This window comes from Leuciscus leuciscus, assembly GCF_965113295.1.
Source record: "Leuciscus leuciscus genome assembly, chromosome: 5".
NCBI classification, from domain to species: domain Eukaryota; kingdom Metazoa; phylum Chordata; class Actinopteri; order Cypriniformes; family Leuciscidae; genus Leuciscus; species Leuciscus leuciscus.
In genome coordinates this window covers 28,675,448-28,698,639 of record NC_138729.1, presented here as the reverse complement: position 1 = coordinate 28,698,639, position 23,192 = coordinate 28,675,448, and the positions used below count along the sequence as shown (strand labels likewise).

The 23,192-nt window shown below is 40.6% G+C and overlaps 1 protein-coding gene across 1 annotated transcript; it reads left to right on the top strand.

Annotated features, from left to right (window-relative positions):
* Positions 1-50: 50 nt before the first annotated feature.
* Positions 51-22,081, top strand: LOC309498412 (U2 snRNP-associated SURP motif-containing protein). Its single transcript, XM_082169138.1, has 24 exons — positions 51-177; positions 958-1,044; positions 2,175-2,286; positions 3,845-3,954; positions 4,139-4,206; positions 4,607-4,701; positions 4,785-4,849; positions 4,989-5,154; positions 5,266-5,471; positions 7,383-7,426; positions 8,018-8,122; positions 9,061-9,127; positions 9,253-9,419; positions 9,570-9,732; positions 10,636-10,715; positions 11,250-11,337; positions 11,448-11,576; positions 11,668-11,863; positions 12,085-12,159; positions 12,298-12,331; positions 12,638-12,782; positions 12,903-13,013; positions 15,815-16,002; positions 21,593-22,081. Exons 2-24 carry the CDS (start codon positions 967-969, stop codon positions 21,717-21,719), a joined length of 2,619 nt encoding a protein of 872 aa, XP_082025264.1. The 5' UTR covers positions 51-177; positions 958-966; the 3' UTR covers positions 21,720-22,081.
* Positions 22,082-23,192: the final 1,111 nt, after the last annotated feature.

The following is a 23,192-nucleotide window of genomic DNA, read 5'->3' as shown; positions in this document are numbered from 1 at the left end:
TTTTTTAAACTTTTAGAAGTGTCAGGAGATCCACTGCAGTCGCAGAATGAGGCGTTTTGAGCTCTGATTGGTGTTTGCAACGCGACGTCACTTTTCCGCTATTTCCATTTCTAGTAGAATTCAAAATGGCGGATTAACAACAAACGAACGGTTTCGTTTTTGCAACGCAAGAGCTGTGTAAGTCCCTATATAGACTGTTTACAGATGTGTACCTGGTTGCAGCATCAGCAACATTTTCATTACATCCTCCAGCGGCGTTAAAGCAGTTGACAGCAAAAGGTTGTCTCAGGTTTAAAGGAGGCCCGGAGGACTAGAGGTGTTAGCCATAACGCTAACTTACACAAACAGGCTGTCTACTCCAACCTGGTGAGCTTCCCACCTAGACGGCTTTTTGGGAGACTGCCGGCGTCTGTGATGCCCACAAATGCTGTCTAGGTAGGCAGCTAGCTAGGTTAGGAAACAGTCGCAGATTGAGTTATGGAGACACCACCAACAGCAGGTCTATGACTATTGAAAGATAATATTATAACTTATAGAACTAAATAGTGCCATTATGAATCATGCACAAACAATGTGTTTTAGTGTGTCTGAGTGTGCAGTGATATTGTCTCATAAAAAGGCAGGGTTTATAATTCAGCATCTTTAAAAGCTGCATTGCATCTTCACCAGTCCTGCATCCTGCTGTCCTCAGTTCAGATCAAGAGGACATATTGATGGAGTAAAAAAAAATTCATTCTTATTTTCAGAAATCTTGTCATTAGGTCACATATTTTGTGATATTTGTCAGGTATGCAGGGCCTTCACCCCCAACAACCAGACTAGTATAACCACTAGAATAGTTTTTTTCTGAAATTGTTATATGTAACTTAGTCCCCCCAATCCTGAATAAATGGTTGCATGATTGAATATACGCCTTTACAGTGATCTGAGTTACAGTACATTTCTCTTGTGTTTTAGAGAATTGACATGGCAGACAAAAAAGGGAAATCAGTGGGGGTGAAGAGGACACTAACAAAAAGAGAACAAGAGGAAATGAAGAAAAAGGTAAGTTTTTGTCAGCAAAATGTGTTTGATAGAGTCAATAAACATTCAGCACTTGAGATGATCAGTGCGGACTGTGGAGCCCTGCACATGACATGCAGAAGAAAAAATAGATATCAAATTAGTGGTAATGTTTTATTAATTAGTTCCCTTGCTTTGGTTTAATTGTGACTGGTATTTACAGTGCAGTAAGCCATTTCTGAGAAACACTGTTGATATTTCAAATCAACCCCAACAAACACACTCCTCCCTTCATTGCTCCGCCCCCAAAATGCACAAACACACAATGCAAGAGTGGATGTCTCTTTATCATAGCTGAAGTGAAGCTAAATAATGTTTTGTAAAAACAAAACAAAAAGAGAAGATGATGACCAAACAGCAAGGAAGAACAAAAAATGAACATACAATACACAAGAGTAGGCTTTACAAGCAAGAGTTCGTTGGTCACCAGCAGCACACCAGCTCCAGGCAAACACTGACACTCAAAACAGTCCTGTTACTATAGCTTACATTACAACAGCATATCTTAGTTCTGTACTCACCAATGTTACTCACTTATGGAGCAGAAAAAAACCCAGCCTCTGTGTCCGTTTTCAGGCCTTCCTGAACGTCTCTCCAGCGCTGGAAAGCTTTTCTAATATTAACGTGGGTTCTAAAGCTCTTGTCTGATCATAACCCTTCATTTTCTAGTGATAGTCCTCTGACCTTTTGTAATATCTCTCAGCGATCTCCCTTTCTACTGTCTTTCTTCATATATCTCTCTTGCTCTTTCTCTCTACTCCACCGTCATGAGTGTATACGCCCCCTACTGCTGATTAGTATTGTGGTGCTCGGTCCGATCCACGTTCAACAGCGTTTCTCAGAAATCGATAACTATACCTTTAACTAAATTAAAACAAGGAAATGAATTAGTACAACGTGACCATGATTTAACCAAAACAAGGGAGCAATTATGGGAATGAATTCTGAATTTTTGGCCACAATATCTTGTCCCCTCAACACCGCATGTCATGTGCGGCTCTGTAGGCCAGAGTAGTAGTGCTTAGTTACAAAAAAAAGAAAGATTATTGATAGGAAATACAGTATTTTTATTTAAAAATATACCCAGCATCTGTTTGTCTCACTGTTTCCAGGAGGAGGAGAAAGCTGCTGAAGTCTTTGAGGAATTTTTAGCTTCTTTTGACACTAACGACAAAAGTGGAGTGAAGACATTTGTACGAGGAGGCATTGTCAATGCAACTAAAGGTGAGCTGTCGTGCATTTCTGCAAGTCTCTGATCCGTATTCAGTATTATACTAGTATCTATTAATATTTTGTATTAGCCTTTATTATATTCAGTTTTCATTTCAGTTTAACTTTGTCATTTTAAGTGCTTTTGCCATAATTTTGATATTTATTTTTAGCTTTAATTTATTTTTATCTGAGAAATAAGAAAACATTTGTTTTTAGTAATTTTTGTATTTTAACTTCAAATTACTTTGATTCAGTTAGGCAACATATCTAATTTTCATTTAAGTTCTTTTACTCAAGTTTTTATCTAATACTTATATTAGGTTAATTTCAATTACTGGAAGATATTTTTCATAGTTTTAGTTGTAGTTTTAGTTAACAATAGCAACACTGCTCAGATTTCTGAAATATAAAATATGTTCTCTACTGTTTCTGTAAGTCTCTTCATTGGGTGTTTGAGCATGTGTGTCTCTAGATATCAGTAGTTTGAAACGGTAAACCAGTGTAACCATAGTTACTGACTCCTTGAACTTTTAAAGGGTTAGTTCACCCAAAAATTACTCACCCTCATGTTGTTCCAACCCCATAAGACTTTCGTTCATCTTCGAAACACAAATTAAGATATTTTTGATGAAATCTGAGAGCTGGCTCACTCCTTCATAGGCTGCTGGGTAATTGCATCTGCCAGCCCATAAAAGTTAGTAAAGACATTGTTAAAATAGTCCAGGTGACTACAGTGGCTCAACCTTAAGTTTATCAAGGGACAAGAATACTTTGTGCACAAAAAGACCCCAAATAACGACTTTCTCAACTATTCATTTTCTTCTGTGCGGGGCTCTGAGTGAGTTCTCGAGAGCGCCACGACACATGCGCGAGAACTGAGAAGATGAAACGCTCACGATCATTTGATGGGAAAGTGTGAAAGGTAAGCCATTCATTTTGCGGCATTGGTAAGGCACTTTTACGTTTTCTCGTTGGTTTCTCACGATTCGGACATCCAGGAAATGCACACTTTAGAACCATTTTAAACACTATATCGAGACCCATCTGCGTCATCTTCTCAGTTCTCGCGCATGCGTCCTGGCGCTCTCGTGAACTCACATCAGAGCCCCACACGGAAGAAAATGAATAGGTGAATAGTTATTTTTTTCCGCACAAAAAGTATTCTCGTCGCTTGATAAAATTAAGGTTGAGCCACTGTAGTCACTTGGACTATTTTAACAATGTCTTTACTAACTTTTCTGGGCTGGCAGATGAAATTACATAGAAACCTATGAAGGAGTGAGCCAGCTCTCAGATTTCATCAAAAATATCTTAATTTGTGTTGCGAAGATGAACGAAAGTCTTACAGGGTTGGAACAACATAAGGGTAGTAATTACTGACAGAATTTTCATTTTTGGGTGAACCAACCCTTTAAAGCTGACTTTGTGTTTTTAGTATGATGCTTATATGTTGCTTGCAAAAGAAAAAGCTAAGAGTTGTGGGCTACTAAAAATTATAGATCCAGGCTGTTAGTTAAAATGGAAGAAGGGAGAGACTTATGATTGTGTGTGTTTGTTGTTCACCTCTCAGAGGAAGAAGCCGCAGAGGTGAAGAAGAGCAAACTCTACAGACCCGCCTCTAAATTCAATTCTCCACCTCAGAATGCCTCACCTGTTCAACCTACAGAAGTTAAAAAAGCTGTAAGTGAGCTTCTGTCTACTGTAATCAGATGAGCTTAATATCCTCCGTATTGAGAGGTAAGATTTAGTCAGAAGGAACAAGATGAGAAGATCATCATAATCAGTATAGATTACAAGATCCATTTTGCTGTAAATTACAAAGTACAATATTTAGCATAACATCTTTGTTGTTTTTCCATTCTAGGCAGCTAAAAAGAAAACAGAGGAGAAGAAGAAGAGTAATCTGGAGCTTTTTAAAGAGGAATTAAAACAGTCAGTATTTCTTTCATTGTTTTACTTTCTTTTTTCTGTCTTGGTCATCTCAAACAAAAAGCCAAGGAAATGTATATCTGTCTCCATTAACGAAAATGTCACTTTATCTGTTTTCTAAATGCATGATGTTATTGTGATCGATTCATCTATGTTTCATTCATTACTGGAACATCTGGTGAAAACGACTTCTCTGTGGTGACAGACTTCAATTATTTAGTCCGCTTAAACCCTGCCACTCCACAATTGACCACAAGCTCATATAAACATTTTTAGCTCAACGCCCATATCTCAAAATCCAATCAACAACCGATGCTCGTTACTTCCATTCCATTGTGACTTTAAAGAGTGTTACAAAATTGTAGCTAAAAAGCGTTCTGTCTTTATTCAATCTGCTATTCAGAATACAGGAGGAAAGAGAGGAGCGATACAAAAGAAAGAAAGGGGACACTGGAGGATTGTACCCAGATCTGGATTTACCTCTGACACGAAGATCAAGTAATTCTGACAAACGTACACCACATGTTTCACTTTACAAACCCAGTGGAAGCCTAAAACCTTTTTATGTATTTTATTTGCAGTATTTGATGATGATCCTGCAGTGCCAAACACAACAAACCTGTACATCGGCTGCATCAACCCCAAGGTGAGAAGAGACCAAAGCATTTTGTCTGCTGACTGGTCACATGGTTTTGCTTTAACAGACTGTACAACAGTGACCAAATGGCACTCTTGTAATTACACAGGTGTGTTATACTTATGTACTAAGCTTTTACTCTCATTAGATGACAGAGGAGATGCTCTGTAAGGAGTTTGGAAAATATGGTCCTCTGGCCAGTGTAAAGATCATGTGGCCTCGCACTGATGAAGAGAGAACGAGAGTCACAAACCGCGGTTTTGTTGCTTTCATGACACGGAAAGATGCAGAGCGTGCTCTGGCTGCGCTGGACGGTGAGACATCCTCAATCCTCAAACCAGTGTAAATGGAACAACAGGCTGCCACCTGCAAAAGAGGTACTTGGACAGTTTTGACCTTTGAGCTCTGGTGTGTGTGTATTGCAGGTAAAACAGTAATGGGTTTTGAAATGAAACTGGGTTGGGGGAAGGCAGTACGTATTCCTCCGCAACCTCTTTACACCCCAATCGGGGTGCTGAAGACCACTGCCCCCCCTCCACCCTCGGGACTGCCATTCAACGCCCAACCCAGAGACCGCTTCAGAAATGACTTCACCAAACCACGCAGTCGCTCACAGGAAGACTTTTACAAGGTAACCACACACACTGTCTCCTGGTGTAGTAGAGTTTGGTATGCTGAAGTCAAGTTCTTTATTAAAGGTTTTTTCTGCTGGAAAAGTATTCTGGGAGCATGAATCATTACTGTGTAAACAAAAGTTTTATCATTAAATGATAAAAAGTAGCCAAAGAAAATTTAGATATCTGTCCAGTGGTTTTAGGTTGATAAAAAAGATCATGGCTGAGTATTAAGATAGATAGATGGATAGATAGATGGATGGATAGATAGATAGACAGACTAGTTACATTTTGGAATCTAAATGGAATCAAAGTGTTTCATTTTAGATCAAATATTTTGGGTGTTATTTTTCTTAAAACATCAGACTATTACACTGCCGTTCAATAGTTTGCAGGTGGTACGATTTTTTTGAAAAAAGTCTCCTATGCTCATTAAGGCTGCATTAATTTGGTCAAAAATACAGTAAAAAAAAAAAAAACTAATATTGTAAAATATTATTACTCTTTGAAATGACGGTTTTCTATTTTAATATATTTTGAAATATAATTTATATCTGTGATGGCAAAGCTGAATTTTCAGCATCTTTACTGTCACATGATCCTTCAGAAATCATTCTAATATGCTGATTTGCAGCTCAAACATTTCTTATTATTATAAATGTTGAAAACCTTGTATAATATTATAAACCACTTTACTGTCACTTTAGATAAAAAAAAAATTTTGTGGCCCTGCTGAATAAAATAATATTCAGAAGTGACCACAAACTTTTGAACGACAGTATATATTATATAGAGAAATGTGATGGAATCATCATTTATCTGCACTGTCAGAGAAACTTATATTATTGTTTGAGGAAAGTTACAAAATCAACGAATTCACACGGTTGTGGGAACAATTTAGACTAATTTAAGTTGCTTGATTTGACTCGTATACATTACTGGGCAAAAGTCTTAGGCGTGTTAGTATTTTCACCAGAAAAAAAAAGGTTTTAAGCCAGTTATCTTTTGCTGTAATGTGTTAGTAGGAAATATCAGTTTACATTTCCAGACATTCTTTTTGCTAAAAAATCTCACTGGATTATTACAATTAATGGCAAAAGGAATGTCTGGAAATGTAAACTGATATTTCCTACTGACACACTACAGCAAAAGATGTAAATAACTGACTTAAAACCCCTTTTTTGGGGGGTGAAAATACTAATGTGTCTTAGACTTTTGCACAGTAATGTATGTATATTGTACCAGACAAAGAATCACAAGCAGATTAAACCAGGAATCTGTAGAGAAATAATGTTGGTCAGTTGTAAATTCATTGATGTTCATTAGCCTGGGGGACATCCTGTGTAACAAGAGACACTTCATTCTTACCAACCTGTCTAGCTTCTTAGACTTACAGATTCTGTTGAAGCTGATTGGCTGGTCTCTACAGGTCAAATTTCTATTTGTATGTCAGAGATGAGTCATTAATTATGTCAAATCCAAACCTTCCAAGTCTTTTATAGCATCATTGGCAGCAACAAAGCAAAAAAAACAAAAAATCGGTAGGTTCAACATGGGGAACAATATTCAATTCTCTTAAGTTTATTTGGGTTTATATAATTTGCAATTGTATCTTTGTGAGGACTCATTTTTATGAATTTGTCTGTGGGCAGTTTAAATGAATAAGCTTTAAACTGGAATAATAATTTTTAAAAAGCCAATAACTTTAGTGAAGCCATACAGGTTGGAGGAAGCAAAGTGTAAAATACACAGAATGTCCCCCAGACAGAGCCAGAAACAGCGGTGAGATGAACTCGTCTGTTTGCGGAGCATGTTTCCAGAGGTTTAGCTGCTGCTGCTGATATTAATCATGAATATTCTGCAGTTTGTTTAAATATAAACTCACTGTATTTTTGTATCTTCATCATTTGGTTTGACGTCATGAACAGACTCTGTCCGAGGCCGTAGTGACAGTGGTAATCCCCCCAGAAAGGTACACATTCTCTGTCCATTTATTAAAACACCATTGCCACTGAAACACACACAAACAAACTCACCTGTAAACTGACGCCTACATCACAGTGGTTAGATCATCGGAAAGATACTGTTATACATCACTGGTCTTAGAGCGTAAACAAGGCAATCACTCATATGCTTCCAGATACATATACATGTTAAGAGGTTACCCATCTTGAGCAACATCAGCAACTTCACCATTCTGTTAACACAGTTGCGGTTTAAACAACATAAATCATTTTATACCCAGTAATTGCTACTATGAAAATGTGTAGAATGTCACAAAGTGGCCTTTCTGTGAACCTCAGGAGTTAATATTATACCAAAACACACTCCCTAAACGGTCTCATAGGGCCATGGTAACATCAGAAAGCAATCTGATTTGGAGTGGACAGAAAATTCTGAGCAAAATACAAGTTTCAAACTGCCAGACAGTGAAAATGAAAGAAGAAAAAGATAGAACTGACATGGTAAGGCTGAAAGGACTATATGGAGTGATTGAGAAAGGTGGGGGAGAGAAGAGAGTGCCCTTGTTCATTCTCTCATCCATCTATTTTGTGGCTGATAGGAACCTGCTGGGCTTGATACACAGAATGATTGAGTTTGTGGTAAGAGAGGGTCCCATGTTTGAAGCCATCATCATGAACCGGGAAAAGAACAACCCTGAATTCAGGTATGTGAGGAGTGTTCTGCTTGTTATAGAATATTTGATATTTTATTATACTTGGATAGCTATTATTGTTTTGTATCTATTCATCATCTTCACCTTTCACACAAAATCATTTACTCGCCCTAATGTCTTCTGAACAAGTATGACTTTCTTTTTACCCTAAATCACAAAAGCAGACATTAGGCAGGATGTTCATGCTTCTCTTTTTCATTCAGTGTGAATGGTAACAGGATGATATGAAGCAGTCTATATGACTTGTGCGCTTTATTCAAGTCTTCCAAAGCCACATGATATTGAAGTTCAGAAGTGTTTACTGTCTCATTAGTGCAATTTTAATATGCACATATTTCAATTTTATGAGAACCAATAACATTTGGCATCATTGATGTCACCCAGAGCCGAGCAGCCCTATACGCACACTATGCAAGTTGCTTAGGGCCCCGCAAATTACTATCAATAATTTAATTTGTACTATTTAAAATGTGAATTCTTGATATTAAGAATGCACTTTTTCTAGTAATAATGTCTATTTCTGATATCAGGAATTACATTTTCACTAGTACTAGTAAAGGAGGGAGGATTGTAGTGGGAGCACTGGGGTGTCAGGTGTGACTGTGTGGCAATGGCTAATGGTTTGCATAGCTCACTGGTCAGGTAGGAGGGCCCCTTAACAGAATTTTGCTTAGGGCCCTAGGGAGGTCAGGATCGGGTCTGATGTTACCCACCATTCACTTTTTTTGGAAAAGAGCAGCATTGACATTCTGCTAAATATCTCTTTTTGTGCTCCATGGAAGAAAGACTGTTATTCAGGTTTAGAACATGAGGGTGAGTAAATGATGACAGAACTTTTAGAAATTTAATTTTATTCAAATTTTTGGTAAAATAATTTCTAAAGTCCTCTGAATGCCATATCCAACCCTGGGGTCTGGTTAATGTTGCAGGTTTTTGTTTGATAATAAGACTCAGGAGCATGTGTACTACAGATGGAAGCTCTACTCCATTCTCCAGGTAAATGAGCTACTGCCTTTCACTGCCAGACACAGTTTTACTCTTAAAGATAAATTATGCCATGTTTGCATATCTATATGAAAACGGTTATACACTGTTTCCCTGTGTGTCTGTCCTTCTCTAAGGGAGAAAACCCAAATAAATGGAGAACGTCCCCTTTCAGAATGTTTAGGGGCGGCTCTCTTTGGAAGCCCCCTCTCCTTAACCCATATCTCCATGGCGATGAGGAAATAGAAGAGATCTCCTTCCCTTCTCAAGAGGAAGAGCTAAAGAAAGGGCAACTGAAGGCAGAGTAAGGATGTGTTCCAAAAATAGATGTAGTAGGCCGTCTTTCTTTTCTTTTGCACATTTTTACTTTGAAGTAAAATCCACATAGGCCTGTGGCCACATTCTTTTGGCCCCGTAATGCATGTACATGTTGAATGTGTGTGTTATGTCTCAGGCACAGAGAGCGGTTGGAAGCCCTGCTGAGAGGACTGACTCCTCGCAGAGATGAAATCGGTGATGCAATGCTGTTCTGCCTAGAGAGAGCGGAGGCTGCTGAGGAGGTCGTCTCCTGCATCACTGAATCTCTGTCTATAGTGCACACACCACTGCAGAAGAAGGTACACACACACACAGTAGTACACAGTTGGAGTTCACAGATCACAACTGAAGTTTGTGGCATAGCTAGGGTTGGGTATTGAGTTCGATACTTTTTAGGCACCGACCAAATTTCTCCGAGACCATAGAGTATATACCATAGACCAATGCCATATTTGCGACAAAATAATTTCTGCAAAGACCAGCAACACAACAAATCTGATGAAGCGTTTGACAGTGCACATGTCAAAAGTAACCTAATGATTATGAATGTGTCTGTAAAAAATAGCAAGGGGACATTTTATTTGTTTATTAATAAACTAGTGTTTTCTGAGTGTTGGCTGCAAAGATGAAGATGAAGTTGATGTTGCTGACTCGTCCTCTCCGCAGTATAGTGAATGCGCGCATGCATTTATATAGAGAGAAATGCACCTTTCATTTGGATTACATAATCAGGGAAAATTTGTTTTCGATTCGAATTGGTACATTTAAAAGTAAACATTTTCAAGCTTTCTATATGCCTATTTCTCATGTCTGTGAGGCAAGTAGCCTATACACTGAGTTTCGGTTAATTTGTGACATGCTCCAGTTCTTCTTGCAGTCGAAGATGGAGCAACTTTCTGCTCTTAAGTCTATTGCGGCAAGCTTTATGCGTGTGCTTGAGTGCGAAGCATATATTCCACCTCGCAGTGGCCTAAATGAGTCTTTGAGTCTGTAAAAAAAGTCAAACTGAGAAAAAAAAAAGAAAGTTTTTTTAGGTAATATGTAATTTCATAAATTTGGTATCGAAAAAAGTCTCGTGCTGGAACCGGTATCGAAGTCAAGGTATTGGTATTGGTATTGAACATTTTTGAACGATACCCAGCCCTAGGCATAGCCCTTTTTCACACTTTTGGACATTTTGACTGATGTCTTGTGTATTGCAGATTGCCAGACTTTACCTGATATCTGACATCCTCTACAACTCCTGTGCCAAAGTGGCCAATGCATCATATTACCGCAAATTGTGAGTCAGTGGTGCAAAATGTTTGATATGTTATGTTTTCTTGATTGTTTTTTTTTTTGCTTTTTTGGGGCATTTTTGAAATTGCTTTGGACCTACAACATTGACATGATTTAGGTTTCTTGTGTCCTAAAGTTGGCATTAAATGGAAAATCAAACTATTTTCTGAATGCATGTAATTAATCTTATTGCGAACCATTCATCCATGCATGATTCTTTTTTTTTACCATGTAATTTTTAATCAAACTGTCATATTTTCCGGTGAAACAACAAACTTCTCTCTGATCACATATACCGGACTTCTCCAATCATTTAGTCAACTTAGGCTGCCCCTTTCTTGTGATTAACAGCAAACTTGCATTCAGATCTCCCTCCATCCAATCAACATCCAGTGGATTGAAGTCCCCACTACACTTTTTTTTCTGTTTCACTTGAATGTACGTCACAATATGGATAAAAGGTCTATCGCTACTTCAGTTACATCGCAGCTTGAATGTTGTCTCTAATGAAAAGTGTTTTCTTTTTACTGTGTAATAGTTTTGAGACAAAGCTGCCTCAGATATTTGGAGACATCAGTGAAGCGTATCGGAACATCCAGGCTCGACTCCAGGCAGAGCAGTTTAAGGTGGGAACAGTCTCTTCTTGCTCATCATCTTTCTTGAGCTCTTCCCCTGCAGAGATCTGTGATCCTACTCCCCAACTATAATTCTCTCTTACATCTCTCTCTTTCTCCAGCAAAGGATCATGGGATGTTTTCGTGCGTGGGAGGACTGGGCAGTTTATCCAGACTCATTCCTGATCCAACTGCAAAATATATTCCTTGGGCTCATTAAACCTGGAGAGGAAATCATTGAAAGAGCAGAGGTGATCTATGGCCAATAAATAAAAAAAAATCTATAATTAAACTGAATATGATCTGTATAGTGAACTATGTGTAATATGTTCTGTTCACTAGCCCGAATCTCCTGATCTGGATGGAGCGCCGTTGGATGGTATTCCTCTAGACAAAGTTGAAATTGATGGTACTCCCCTTGATGACCTTGATGGGTCACCTATGACCTGGGATCCATCCTCTATAGATGGTGTACCAGTTGACGACATTGACGGTGTTCCCCTAGGAAACTCAATAGATGATATTGATGGTGTGCCATGTAGGTAGTCAGGCGCTGTGGTCTTTAGATGTTTATCTTGTTCATTACAATATTGTGGGTGTGTGAATAACTATTTTATTATTATCATTTGTGTTATTGATGGCCTACTTCCTCATCTGAACAAAAATATACAATATTCCTATTGCCTCTGTTGTATCATTGATTTTTATTTAAGATACCTCTATTTCCTTTCTGTGCTTGTTTTTGTGTGTCTGATCCAGTTGATGAGGGCTCAGATAAGACTTTACCCACTGTCGCATTATCCAAATGGGAGAAGGTGGATTCAGAATCCTCAGGTAGACTCACAACACGAAGAGTAATACATGATCATTTTCCACCCTTTTTATTAACTGCTTTTTCCAGACTATCCAGGCTAATATATTGGTTCCTATCAACTGCTGCACCCTTTTAAACTGTTCTTATCATTCTTTCAGCCAAGAATGACTCAGACACTGAGATGAATTCAAGGTAAGAGCTTGTCGGATGATATTAATTTGACTTTTTCTCTGTGATTAGTGGATGAATCTTTTTTTTTTCACATGATTGGATCATTTCAACAGCCTCATGAAGTCACATGCTTTTTTTTATTACCTTATTTGTGTGAACTATCCATTAAACATTTCCTAAATTGTTTACTTATGGATGTACGTTTGCAAAGTTGTTTAGTAAATCCAGGCTATATACATTGATTTATGAAGAGGAAATATTTGAAAATACGCCACTCTTTTCAGTTTTGGTGACCTTATTGTTTCCTGCCCTCTCTTTCTCATGCAGTGGCCTAAAGGAGAACAATGGTGATTCTGATATCAGCAGTGATGAAGCTGACAGCCCCAGCAGGTACGAGGGGGCAGAGTTTAAGAGTTCTCTGAAAAACTTTGAGCTATCTGAAAGCAAAAGAACACGTCTCCGAGAACTGGAGGTTAGTTACTCACTCAGTATTTCATGTCTCGCTCTCTCCCTCCCACACACTCACAGACGGATGTAGCTCTAAAGCTAACTGTGTTCCCAGACACTATAAAAGTGTGTGTGCATATTGCAGGTGAAGGTGATGAATTTCCAGGATGAGTTGGAGTCGGGTAAACGACAGAGGAAGTCCAGTATGAATCTCCAACAGCAAGTTCAACACTACAGAAACAGACTGCTACAGAAGGTACACACAACTCTCAAACATAATCAATTGCAACAACGGAGTATAGGGTTAAAAAAAAACTGATAATTGTGGTGCTGATGCTGATTTTTCAATACAGTGTACTATAATGATACAAAACATGATATCACATTCAAAGGTTGGAATACACTACTTGTTTTTTAAAATCAGAACAAATCATCATTCACAAATAAAAACAATGTGTGTTCTAAAATCAACTCAAAATATCAAGCATGTTTGTGTGATATCATCTAACTGGAGGTATTCTGAAATCTGAAGCTAAAAAATTGGAGTCTGTACCGTCATACACGATACAGTTTTTTGCTAAATCTGTTAACTCAAATGTGAAGACTGGCTCTGGCATTCAGAAACTAATGTCAATTCCTCCAGACCTCCAGAATAGGGGCAAAAATCTGGGCAAATGTCGTTTAGTGCATTCCAGCCTTGAGACATTTTTTGATGGTATATTTTCTCATCTGACCTTGGCATCAGCCAGGTTTACATGTATTATAGATGCAAAAGCTCAGAATTCAGCTACGTCATATTTAAAGGGTTAGTTCACCCAAAAATGAAAATTCTGTCAGTAATTACTCACCCTCATGTTGTTCCAACCTCGTAAGACTTTCGTTTATCTTTGGAACACAAATTAAGATATTTTTTATGAAATCTGAGAGCTGGCTCACTCTTTCATAGGCTGCTAGGTAATCGATATGCTATCCCAGAAAAGTTAGTAAAGACATCGTTAAAATAGTCCAAGTGACTACAGTGGCTCAACCTTAAGTTTATCAAGCGACGAGAACACTTTTTGTGCGCAAAACGCCCAAAAAATAACAAATTTATTTATGGGCCTCTGAGTGAGTTCACGTAGTGTAACAGCGCAGCGCTTCTGGGTTGTACGTCAGAACGTAGGCTCACTGAGCTGCGCTGTTACACTGCGTGAACTCACTCAGAGGCCCATAAATAAAGTTGTTATTTATTTATTTATTTTGCGCACAAAAAAATATTCTCGTCGCTTGATAACCCTAGCCCCATACAGTTGAGTGGAATTCACTATCGTAAATATAACACTGTCGGAATTACAGTGGATAGATGTACATGTGCATTCGTTGACAAGGCAAATGATTTCAAAAGCCAAGAAGAACCATGTTGACTGATAAAGAGAGCAATATTACAACTGTAACAAAAGGAATAACAGAAATGACAGAATTGTTTTGTTTTTCTGAAATACTACTCACATTTTCACATATACATAGTGAGCTAAGCGTTTGAATGTGTATGTGGAATTAAATGTTGGCGACACAATAGGCCACATTGCTCATAATATACATTTGAAATTGACAGTATAGACACTTACAATCGAACAGAGATAGGTTTGTTGCAAAATTTCAAAGCTTGCATGTTATGCTGAGACAGGACTATTAGATGACTTCACCACAAAACTCTGAGATAAAGACGACACTGATAAAGTTATAGCTTAGGTCTTCTAGGACTTAGAAGTGTTAATTTTTTTCAGCTATTTTTTTTAAATTTAGTTTAAGTCTTAGTCCTGTGAAATGTACTTTTTAGTTTTTATCTTATTTGGTCAACCTTGTCCTGTCCTGTTTTGGTTTAAGTTTTAGTCTACTAAATGTCTGGGCATTTTATCGGTAGTCTAGTTTTAGTCAATGAAAATGTAGTCACATTATGGTTAAATTGAAAATCATGATTTTACTCAAATAATATAATTATAATTACAACATTGTTGTACTTTTACATATTAGAATTATTGCACTTTCACCTATAAGCACAAATCAAGTGCTGATTTATCATATAAATCACCACACTCTCTGCATTATGAAAACTGGTAAAACAGGAAACTTCTCTCAACATGAAAACAGTGAAATTCCTAATAGTAATTCCAATCATTCCAAATTACATTCATGTTTTTCAATTAAAACAACAGCAAAGAAGACTGCCACCAAGAGTGCATTTATTCCGCAACCACAATCGCAATCCTAGTTTTGATAGCAGATTTAGACAACACAGACTGACTGAATGTCTTTAATGGAGATTGTTAAACTCCAGTTTACATTAAGTAAAACACCGGGCAGAACATTTATATTAAGAGAAAAGCTCTGATTGAAAGCATGAAAGCTTGTAGAGGCTTGTTAAAAACAGTCTGTAACATTTTGTATCCTCTTTTTTTTTGGTAAAGTTTTTTTTTTTTTTTTTACTACATTTTTGTATCTTTTTTTTGTCAACGATATTGCATGTTGATATAGTCACAGTTATCGTTTAATAACGTCCATGTTGTCTTGTCATTATCTCGTCTTAGTCATAGAAAAAAAGGTAGTCAACGAACATTTTTCGTCATAGATTTCAATAATGAAATTAACACCATCTTTCATAAATAAAACTCAAAGTCAAAAGACAGACAGTTACAACTTATTTTACTACGTCAGGACAGTATAAACCCTGAATAAGCTCAACATTGAAAATGGTGAATGAGTTTAAGATGTCTGTACTGATAATACTGTTTTGCTGAAGCTATGTTGATGTGGTGTATTGTGTGATGTACTGCTCTAAAGCAATCTGCCCGTTTTGTGGAATTTTGTACCCGCTGACCAATCTGGCATACTCCCAGAACAGACATTTGGAGAGCGTGGGAAACAAGTCATTTGCCTTATTAGAAGTCAGTGGTACCATCAGAATGATTTTGAAACTGATATTTCAAGCCAAGTAAAAAATGTTGAACTCTTTTGCTTTAACTGATAAATCAGTAAACTCAATATTTCTTTCCTTTTTTTCCACCCCTCCTTCTTTAGGAGTTTGATAAGGACGACCAGGAAAAGAAAGACAAATATTCACAGAAACAGAAAGACCGGTCCAAAAAAGATGAGCGGAGAGATAAAGAAGACAGAAGTAAAACACGGGATAAAGAGAAAAGTAGAAAGAGTGAGGACAGAGAAAGGAGTAGAGGAAGGAGTCGAGACAAAGAAGAGAGGAGAGAGAGGTATGCACTCATCACACACACACACACACACACACACACACTTTGTGTCTAATTGTTAATTATTATTATCAAAGTCCCCTTATTTAACCAACAAAAAAAAAACATTCCCAGTTGTTAAACCAGGCATGATGCATCAAGTTTCCAACTACAAGTAATTTGTCTGTCCACTCTAAGATCGAAAAACATTTACAGCCAATCAGAACATACACTAACGTTCAAAAGTTTGGGGTTGGTATGATTTTTTTAAAATGTTTTTGAAAGACGTTGTGACGACTGTTATGCTCACCAAGGCTGCATTTATTTAATCAAAGATACAGTGAAAACAGTAATATTGTTGTGAAAATATTATTACATTTTAAAACGTCTCTGGTTACTTACGTAACCTATGTTCTCTGAATAGGGAACGAGACGCTGCGCATAGCGCAGTGGGATATTCTCTGAATGTGCCGCTGCGCATAGCGCAGTGGGATATTCTCTGAATGTGCCGATTGTCTGAAGCCCTATAGAATCACGCCAATTCATTGGCTGATGGCGCCCGCGCAGTCTGGCTCCACCCCGACGCTCTTACGTCGCATCATTACATATTCGCGCGCGCGCCATCTGCTCCTCAGATTTCTCTGCCGAAAAGAAAACTGTCAGCAGCGCGAGGAGCTTGGCAGCTAACGCAGCGTCTCGTTCCCTATTCAGAGAACATAGGTTACGTAAGTAACCAGAGACGTTCTCTTTCATAGGTTCACTCAACGCTGCGGATAGCGCAGTGGGAACGGACTACCAAACTCGCCAAGCTAGAGCGCTTTCCATGACTGGTACATAAATGAGACAACGACCAAGATGAGTTCAAACAGAAAGAACCTGGGAACCCGGGGTCATGTCAAGATCCAAATTATAGAACCTTACAAAAGTGCGCGGAGAGGACCAGCCTGCCGCAACACAAATGTCCTCCAAAAGTGCTCCTCTAAAAAGAGCTTGAGAAGATGCCACACTTCTGGTGGAATGTGCTCTAATGCTAAGAGGTGAAGGCAAGCCACGCACCTCGTAAGCCAACGAGATAGCTTCTGTGACCCAGTGAGAAATCCTCTGCTTTGATGCAGCAAGCCCACGGCGGCCAGCACCGAAGCAAACCAGAAGCTGGTTAGATTTCCTCCAACCGCCTGAGCGGTCTACATATATCTTAAGAGAACGAACTGGGCAGAGCAAGTTAAGCTTCCTATCTTCCTCAGAAGAAAATGGAGGAGGGTGGAAAGCGTTAAGGTTAACCACCTGCGAGCGGAAAGTTGTGGAAAGAACTTTGGGGACATACCCTGGTCTCGGCCTCAAGGAAACCTTGACCAAGCCAGGAGCAAAGTCCAAGCAAGACTCGCTAACAGAAAGAGCTTGTAAGTCTCCTACCCGCTTTAATGAGGACAAGGCCAACAAAAGAGAAACCTTGAGAGTCAGAATCCGCTCCGGAGCTGACTCCAAGGGCTCAAAGGGGGCCTTCGTCAAACCCTCTAGGACAATAGAAAGGTCCCATGAGGGAACTCTAGGGGAGCGAGCCGGTTTCAGGCGCTTAACCCCACGCATGAAGGCCAAAACTAACCTTAGTTTCCCCAGGGGAATCTCGTCCGATTCCCTATGTGCTGCAATAGCTGCGACATAAACTCTGAGAGTGGTAGCAGCTGCTCCAGAAGCAAACTTCTCCTGCAGGAATTCCAGTACTGAACCAACAGGGCAGTTAACCGGGCTCCTATCATGTGCTAAGCACCATGTCTCAAAAACCTTCCATTTGGAAGAATATAGCCTCCTTGTAGAAGGGGCTCTAGCACTCGCAATGGTCTCCTGAACGTCAGTTGGGAGATCAGAACCTAATGCTAACGGCCTCTGATCGGCCAAACATACAGCTTCCATATGTCTGGGCAAGGATGCCATATCCTGCCCTGCAGTTGGGACAGCAGGTCTTCCCTGACCGGGATCTTCCAGGGGGAAGATTCCAGCAGAGGAATTAGCTCCGAAAACCATGGCTGAGATGGCCAGAACGGAGCTACCAGGAGGAGGCGGACTCCGCTCTCTCTCACTCTGGCCAAGACCGCCTGGATCAGTTTGATGGGCGGGAAGGCATAGAGTTTCTGCGTTGGCCAAGGGTGAGCAAACGCATCTATCCCTAATGGAGCCGGGGGACTCAGGGAGAACCAAAGCGGGCATTGGGACGACTCTTGACATGCAAAGAGGTCCACTTCCGCTTCTCCGAAAACCTCCCATATCAGGGCCACCGTCTGGCGGTTCAACATCCATTCTCCCGATCTGAGTTTCTGTCTCGACAGAAAATCTGCTGCGAGGTTCAGAACCCCTGGGACATGAACTGCTCTCAGAGATAGGAATCTGCTCTGAGACCACAGGAGAAGGTGACGCGCATGCCTGTCTAGGGTGCGCGACCGAGAACCCCCCTGCCGGTTCACATGAGACACCACTGCCATGTTGTCTGTTCTGACAATTACATGGTGTCCTTCCAGAAGAGGGAGAAAATGATGCAGAGCCAGAAAAACGGCTCTTAACTCCAGGCAGTTTATGTGCCAAGAGAGAGTCTCGCCAGTCCAGACCCCACACGCTGGTCTGCCCTCGAAAACTGCTCCCCAGCCGGTGAGAGAGGCATCCGTCATAATCATTTGGCGACGAAATACCGTACCCATGCTGACCCCTTTCCGAAGAAAAAGAGGGTCTCGCCAAACTGACAGGGCTCGAAAGCAACTGCGCGATACCTTCAGTAGGCGAAGGGTTGGCCCGGAGGGCCGAACCCCTGAGAGCTTCATCCACCACATGAAGGGTCTCATGTGGAGCAGGCCCAGCGGTAGCACGGAGGAGGCCGCGGCCATTAGGCCCAGCATCCTGCGGCAAGTGCCCACAGACACATGATGGCCTAGCGAAAAACGGGCCAAGCATGTCGTCAGACTGGAAATCCGTGCAGGAGCCAAGCGGGCCTGCATGAGAACGGAATCCATGTTCACCCCCAAGAAAACAGTGCTTTGAGCCGGAGCAAGAACACTCTTCTCCGAGTTCAATCTCAAACTGAGAGACTGGATATGACTCAGGACGATGTCTCTGTGGTGGGTCACCAGTTCCCTGGACTGGGCTAAAATGAGCCAATCGTCCAGGTCATTTAGAATACGGATGCCCTGGAGCCGCAATGGGGCCAGAGCTGCATCCATACACTTCGTGAATGTCCTCGGGGCCAGAGCGAGGCCGAAGGGACGGACCCTGTACTGGAACGCTCTTTCTCCAAAGGCGAACCTGAGGAACTGCCTGTGTTGCCGTACAACCTGGATGTGAAAGTAAGCATCCTTTAGGTCTACTGTCACGAACCAATCCCCTGGCCGAATCTGAGATATGATAGCTTTCAGCGTCAACATCTTGAATTTTCCTTTGTAAAGGGCGAAGTTCAGTCGGCGGAGGTCCAGTATGGGACGCAAACCGCCGCCCTTCTTCGGGACCAGGAAATAACGGCTGTAAAAGCCCCGTTCGGTTTTCCCTGAAGGAACCTCCTCTATTGCTCCTTTGAGAAGGAGGGATGAAATTTCCTGCTGAAGTACAGAAGCCTGAGTGGCGCTGTCCACTACAGTAGGAAAGACCCCGTTGAAACAGGGGGGATTGCGGTAAAACTGAAGAGTGTAGCCGAACCGAACTGTGCGAAGAACCCAAGACGATACCCCTGGTAAGCGCTCCCATTCTTGAAAGAAATGTGAAAGAGGAAGAGGGATGTTGTAATGCAGACGACATACCTGAGTGAGGGTGCCGTGTTGACGTTCATGGGGTAGAGAAGTTGACTGTGCAGGAGAGCCCTTGGCGTCCTGGCACGTGATGGGAGGTATCGATGCTGGGGTCATGGTGACCAGGTCTGCCTGCTCCGGAGGAAACCGAAAAGTGCCTCCGAGGATGCGACCGGCAGTTATAGAGAGTGTCGGGGGTGAGGGGAGAAAGCAAAAAGCGTCTCCTTCCTCCCGCGCCGGGCTGAGTAGAGATGGTGAAGAATGGCCTGCACTTCGAGACACTCTGAGTGGCGAAGGTGACAGGGCAAGGAAAGGAGAGATGGGAGGTGGGCAGAAACGCTTGCGCGGTCTGTCCCAACCTTGAGGAAGCAGAGGAGCTCTCCTTTTTCCGACCGGAGGGTCAGGAACGGCTCTGGGCCGCCGGAGCGGTCGGTTTGTCAGACCGCTTCAACTGGAGGCGCTTGTGAGGCCGTTGACGAGGAAATGGGCGACCGTGGGCTCCCCAAACCTGTGTAGGTGGGGGATGCACCGGTTCGCTCCTCCTGGAAGAGAACTCCGGTCTATGAGAGGGACGTTCTCTGGGTCGAACAGGGGAGGGAGCAGAAGGTTCCCTAACCCTCCTGGGCATGAACTGTCTGAACGCGGCCGATTGGGATTTGGAGGAGCGGAATTTCTCAACCACTGTGTTGACCGCCTCACCAAACAACCCCGTTTGAGAAATGGGGGCGTCCAAGAGGAAAACCTTCTCCTTGTTACGGATCTCCGTGAGATTAAGCCACAAGTGGCGTTCCACCGCAACGGAACCAGCCATAGAGCGACCTATGGCGCGTGCGGTATGTTTGGTGGCTCTTAAGGCTTAATCCGTAGCCTTACGAAGCTCCTTGACCGCTTCAGGGGTCACGCCGTCACCCTCGTCCATTTCCTTCAGGACGTCCGCTTGGTAGGCCTGAAGAATGGCCATAGTGTGCAGGGTCATGCCTGCCTGCCCAGCCGCCATGTAGGATTTCCCAATGAGAGAGGAAGTAGTCCTACATGCTTTAGAGGGGAGGAGGGGGCGCGACTTCCAGGACGGCGCAGACGACGGAGCAAGATGGTCGGCTAAAGTCTCCTCAATCGCCGAAGGGCAAACGTGACCGCTTCGTTCTGAAGGCAGAGAAATCTGAGGAGCAGATGGCGCGCGCGCGAATATGTAATGATGCGACGTAAGAGCGTCGGGGCGGAGCCAGACTGCGCGGGCGCCATCAGCCAATGAATTGGCGTGATTCTATAGGGCTTCAGACAATCGGCACATTCAGAGAATATCCCACTGCGCTATCCGCAGCGTTGAGTGAACCAATGAAAGAGAACAACTGTTTACTATTTGAAAATTATTTTAAAAAGTAATTTATCCATGTGATGCCAAAGCTGAATTTTCAGCATCATTACTCTAGTCTTCAGTGTCACATGATCATTCTGAAATCATTCTAAGATTGTGGATTTGGGGCTCAAAAACATTATTATCAATGTTGAAAACAGTTGTGCTCAATGTTTTTGTTGAAACTGTAAACAAATTTCTAGGATTATTGGATGAAAAATGTAAGTTGTAAAATTTGTAATATCTTTGCATCCTTTGCTGAATAAAAGTATTTATTTCTTTAGAACTCCAAACTTTGAACAGTAGTGTATTTCATTTCTGTGAAGTGGGATTTTGAAGCGGTGCTACACAGAAATGTCCTGATGGTTGTGGTTATGATTTAATTGTTTATCACTTTGTGTCATGCTTGTTTACGTCATGATGTCATGTTCCATAAGAAGTACATGTGGATTTAACTTAGCCCTTAATTAATCCTCACTCTTTGTCTTTCATGAAGAACAAAATCTCGATCACCACGGAAGTCAAAACGCTCTCAATCACCATCACCACAGCACAAATCCTGGAGGTCTTCGTCCCGATCACCACATCGCTCGCACAAAAAGACCAAGAAGAGCAAACACTGAACTCTGACCCTTTGAACCCTGTGACCTCTGCAGTCATCTCTTAACACAGTCTGACGGAGCCTATGAATGGACTGCTCTCGTCACGCACATCAACGTGTTTCTATTCCACAATGCTTTGATTACAGACTGGCTGATTTACAGCTGTTCATTTGTTTCCAGAACGGTCCTCTGTGTGGCTGCTGCAATCACAACCCTGGGCTTGGCTGAATTTTTCTAAGATGAAGTGTGAACTTGTACAGATCTTATTTTTGTTTTGTAAACCGTTTTATTTGTGTTTTGTTTTAAATCCAGTGTTTAAAAAATGCTGCAAGATGGACCCCTCCGCCTCTAAACTTTACAATAAAAACAATTGTGGAAGGACAGATGTTGGTGTGAACATTATATAAGAAGTTTTCATAAAGCAATTGTTTATAAACATTGTTAAATATATTTAAATGCTTTATTGTAATTCTATAAATGGTGATAGTAAGAAGCTCAGAATAAAACTCTAGCTGCTAGAACAATATTTCCTTCATAAGATCTAAAAGAGTGTGTATCATTGGCAAAATCAAATATATGAGAGCCTTGGTCAAACCAAAATAGTTGTGAGATCTAAAAGATAAATGTGTAAATGTTCTGCAAAAAGAACTCAAGCCGTCAATGTCCTTGTGCTTATAAACGAGAATTTCGAATACAACTCGTACTTGTGTTACGTTGAATGCGCAACAAATTCAAACTTGCGTAGTTGGTAAGGTTTGTGTTCACATACTTGAGTAGAGCAGGGTTTCTAGATGTTGTACCAAAGACCAGCAAATATATTCTTAAAATGTAAAGGAAGCTTGAAATGTTTATAAAGATCCATTAATACTGTGTGAGAAAAATAGTAAGAGTGATATTTATATATATATATATATATATATAAAATACATGTATATAAATATAATAATATATATACGCACACATTTTATATAAACAAAAACTTTAATGTTAGATGTGAGTAATCTCGACTAATCTATTTTACCATTTATACACACACAATGTTAGGGTAAAGCAGAACAAGTAACGAGTTACGTAATCAGATAAAAATGTTTCAAGTAACTAGTAAAGTAACGCATTACTTTTAAATTTAAAATAAAATATGAGTTACTTTTTCAAATAAGTAACGCAAGTTAGTTTGTTTTGCCATTTATTGACCGACAGGTCTCTTGTCCCGATGTTGAGAGAAATCTTGAGTAAGTGCAGAGGCGTTGTGTGCGTTGGGTAAACGTAGTTCTAGACTAAATGTGAGCATGCATTTACTCATCTCACTGGCGGGCACTAAAACAGATTCAATATTCCTCAAAAGGAATAAAATCAATGAAATGCAAAAATACTACGCAAACCTCCAATAATTAAATGTTAAATAAAACAAATATTTGTATGCATTTAATCTCACTTTATTGACCAATGTACTTGGTGCTGCCCTTTGATGAATCAGTTAAACCATCAACAAAT

Coding starts and splice junctions, on each gene's coding strand:
- LOC309498412 (XM_082169138.1), top strand. CDS start 967: ATGGCAGACAAAAAAGGGAAATCAGTGGGGGTGAAGAGGACACTAACA. Junction 2,287..3,844: donor CATTGTCAATGCAACTAAAG/GTGAGCTGTCGT, acceptor TTCACCTCTCAG/AGGAAGAAGCCGCAGAGGTG. Junction 13,014..15,814: donor GAAACAGACTGCTACAGAAG/GTACACACAACT, acceptor CTCCTTCTTTAG/GAGTTTGATAAGGACGACCA.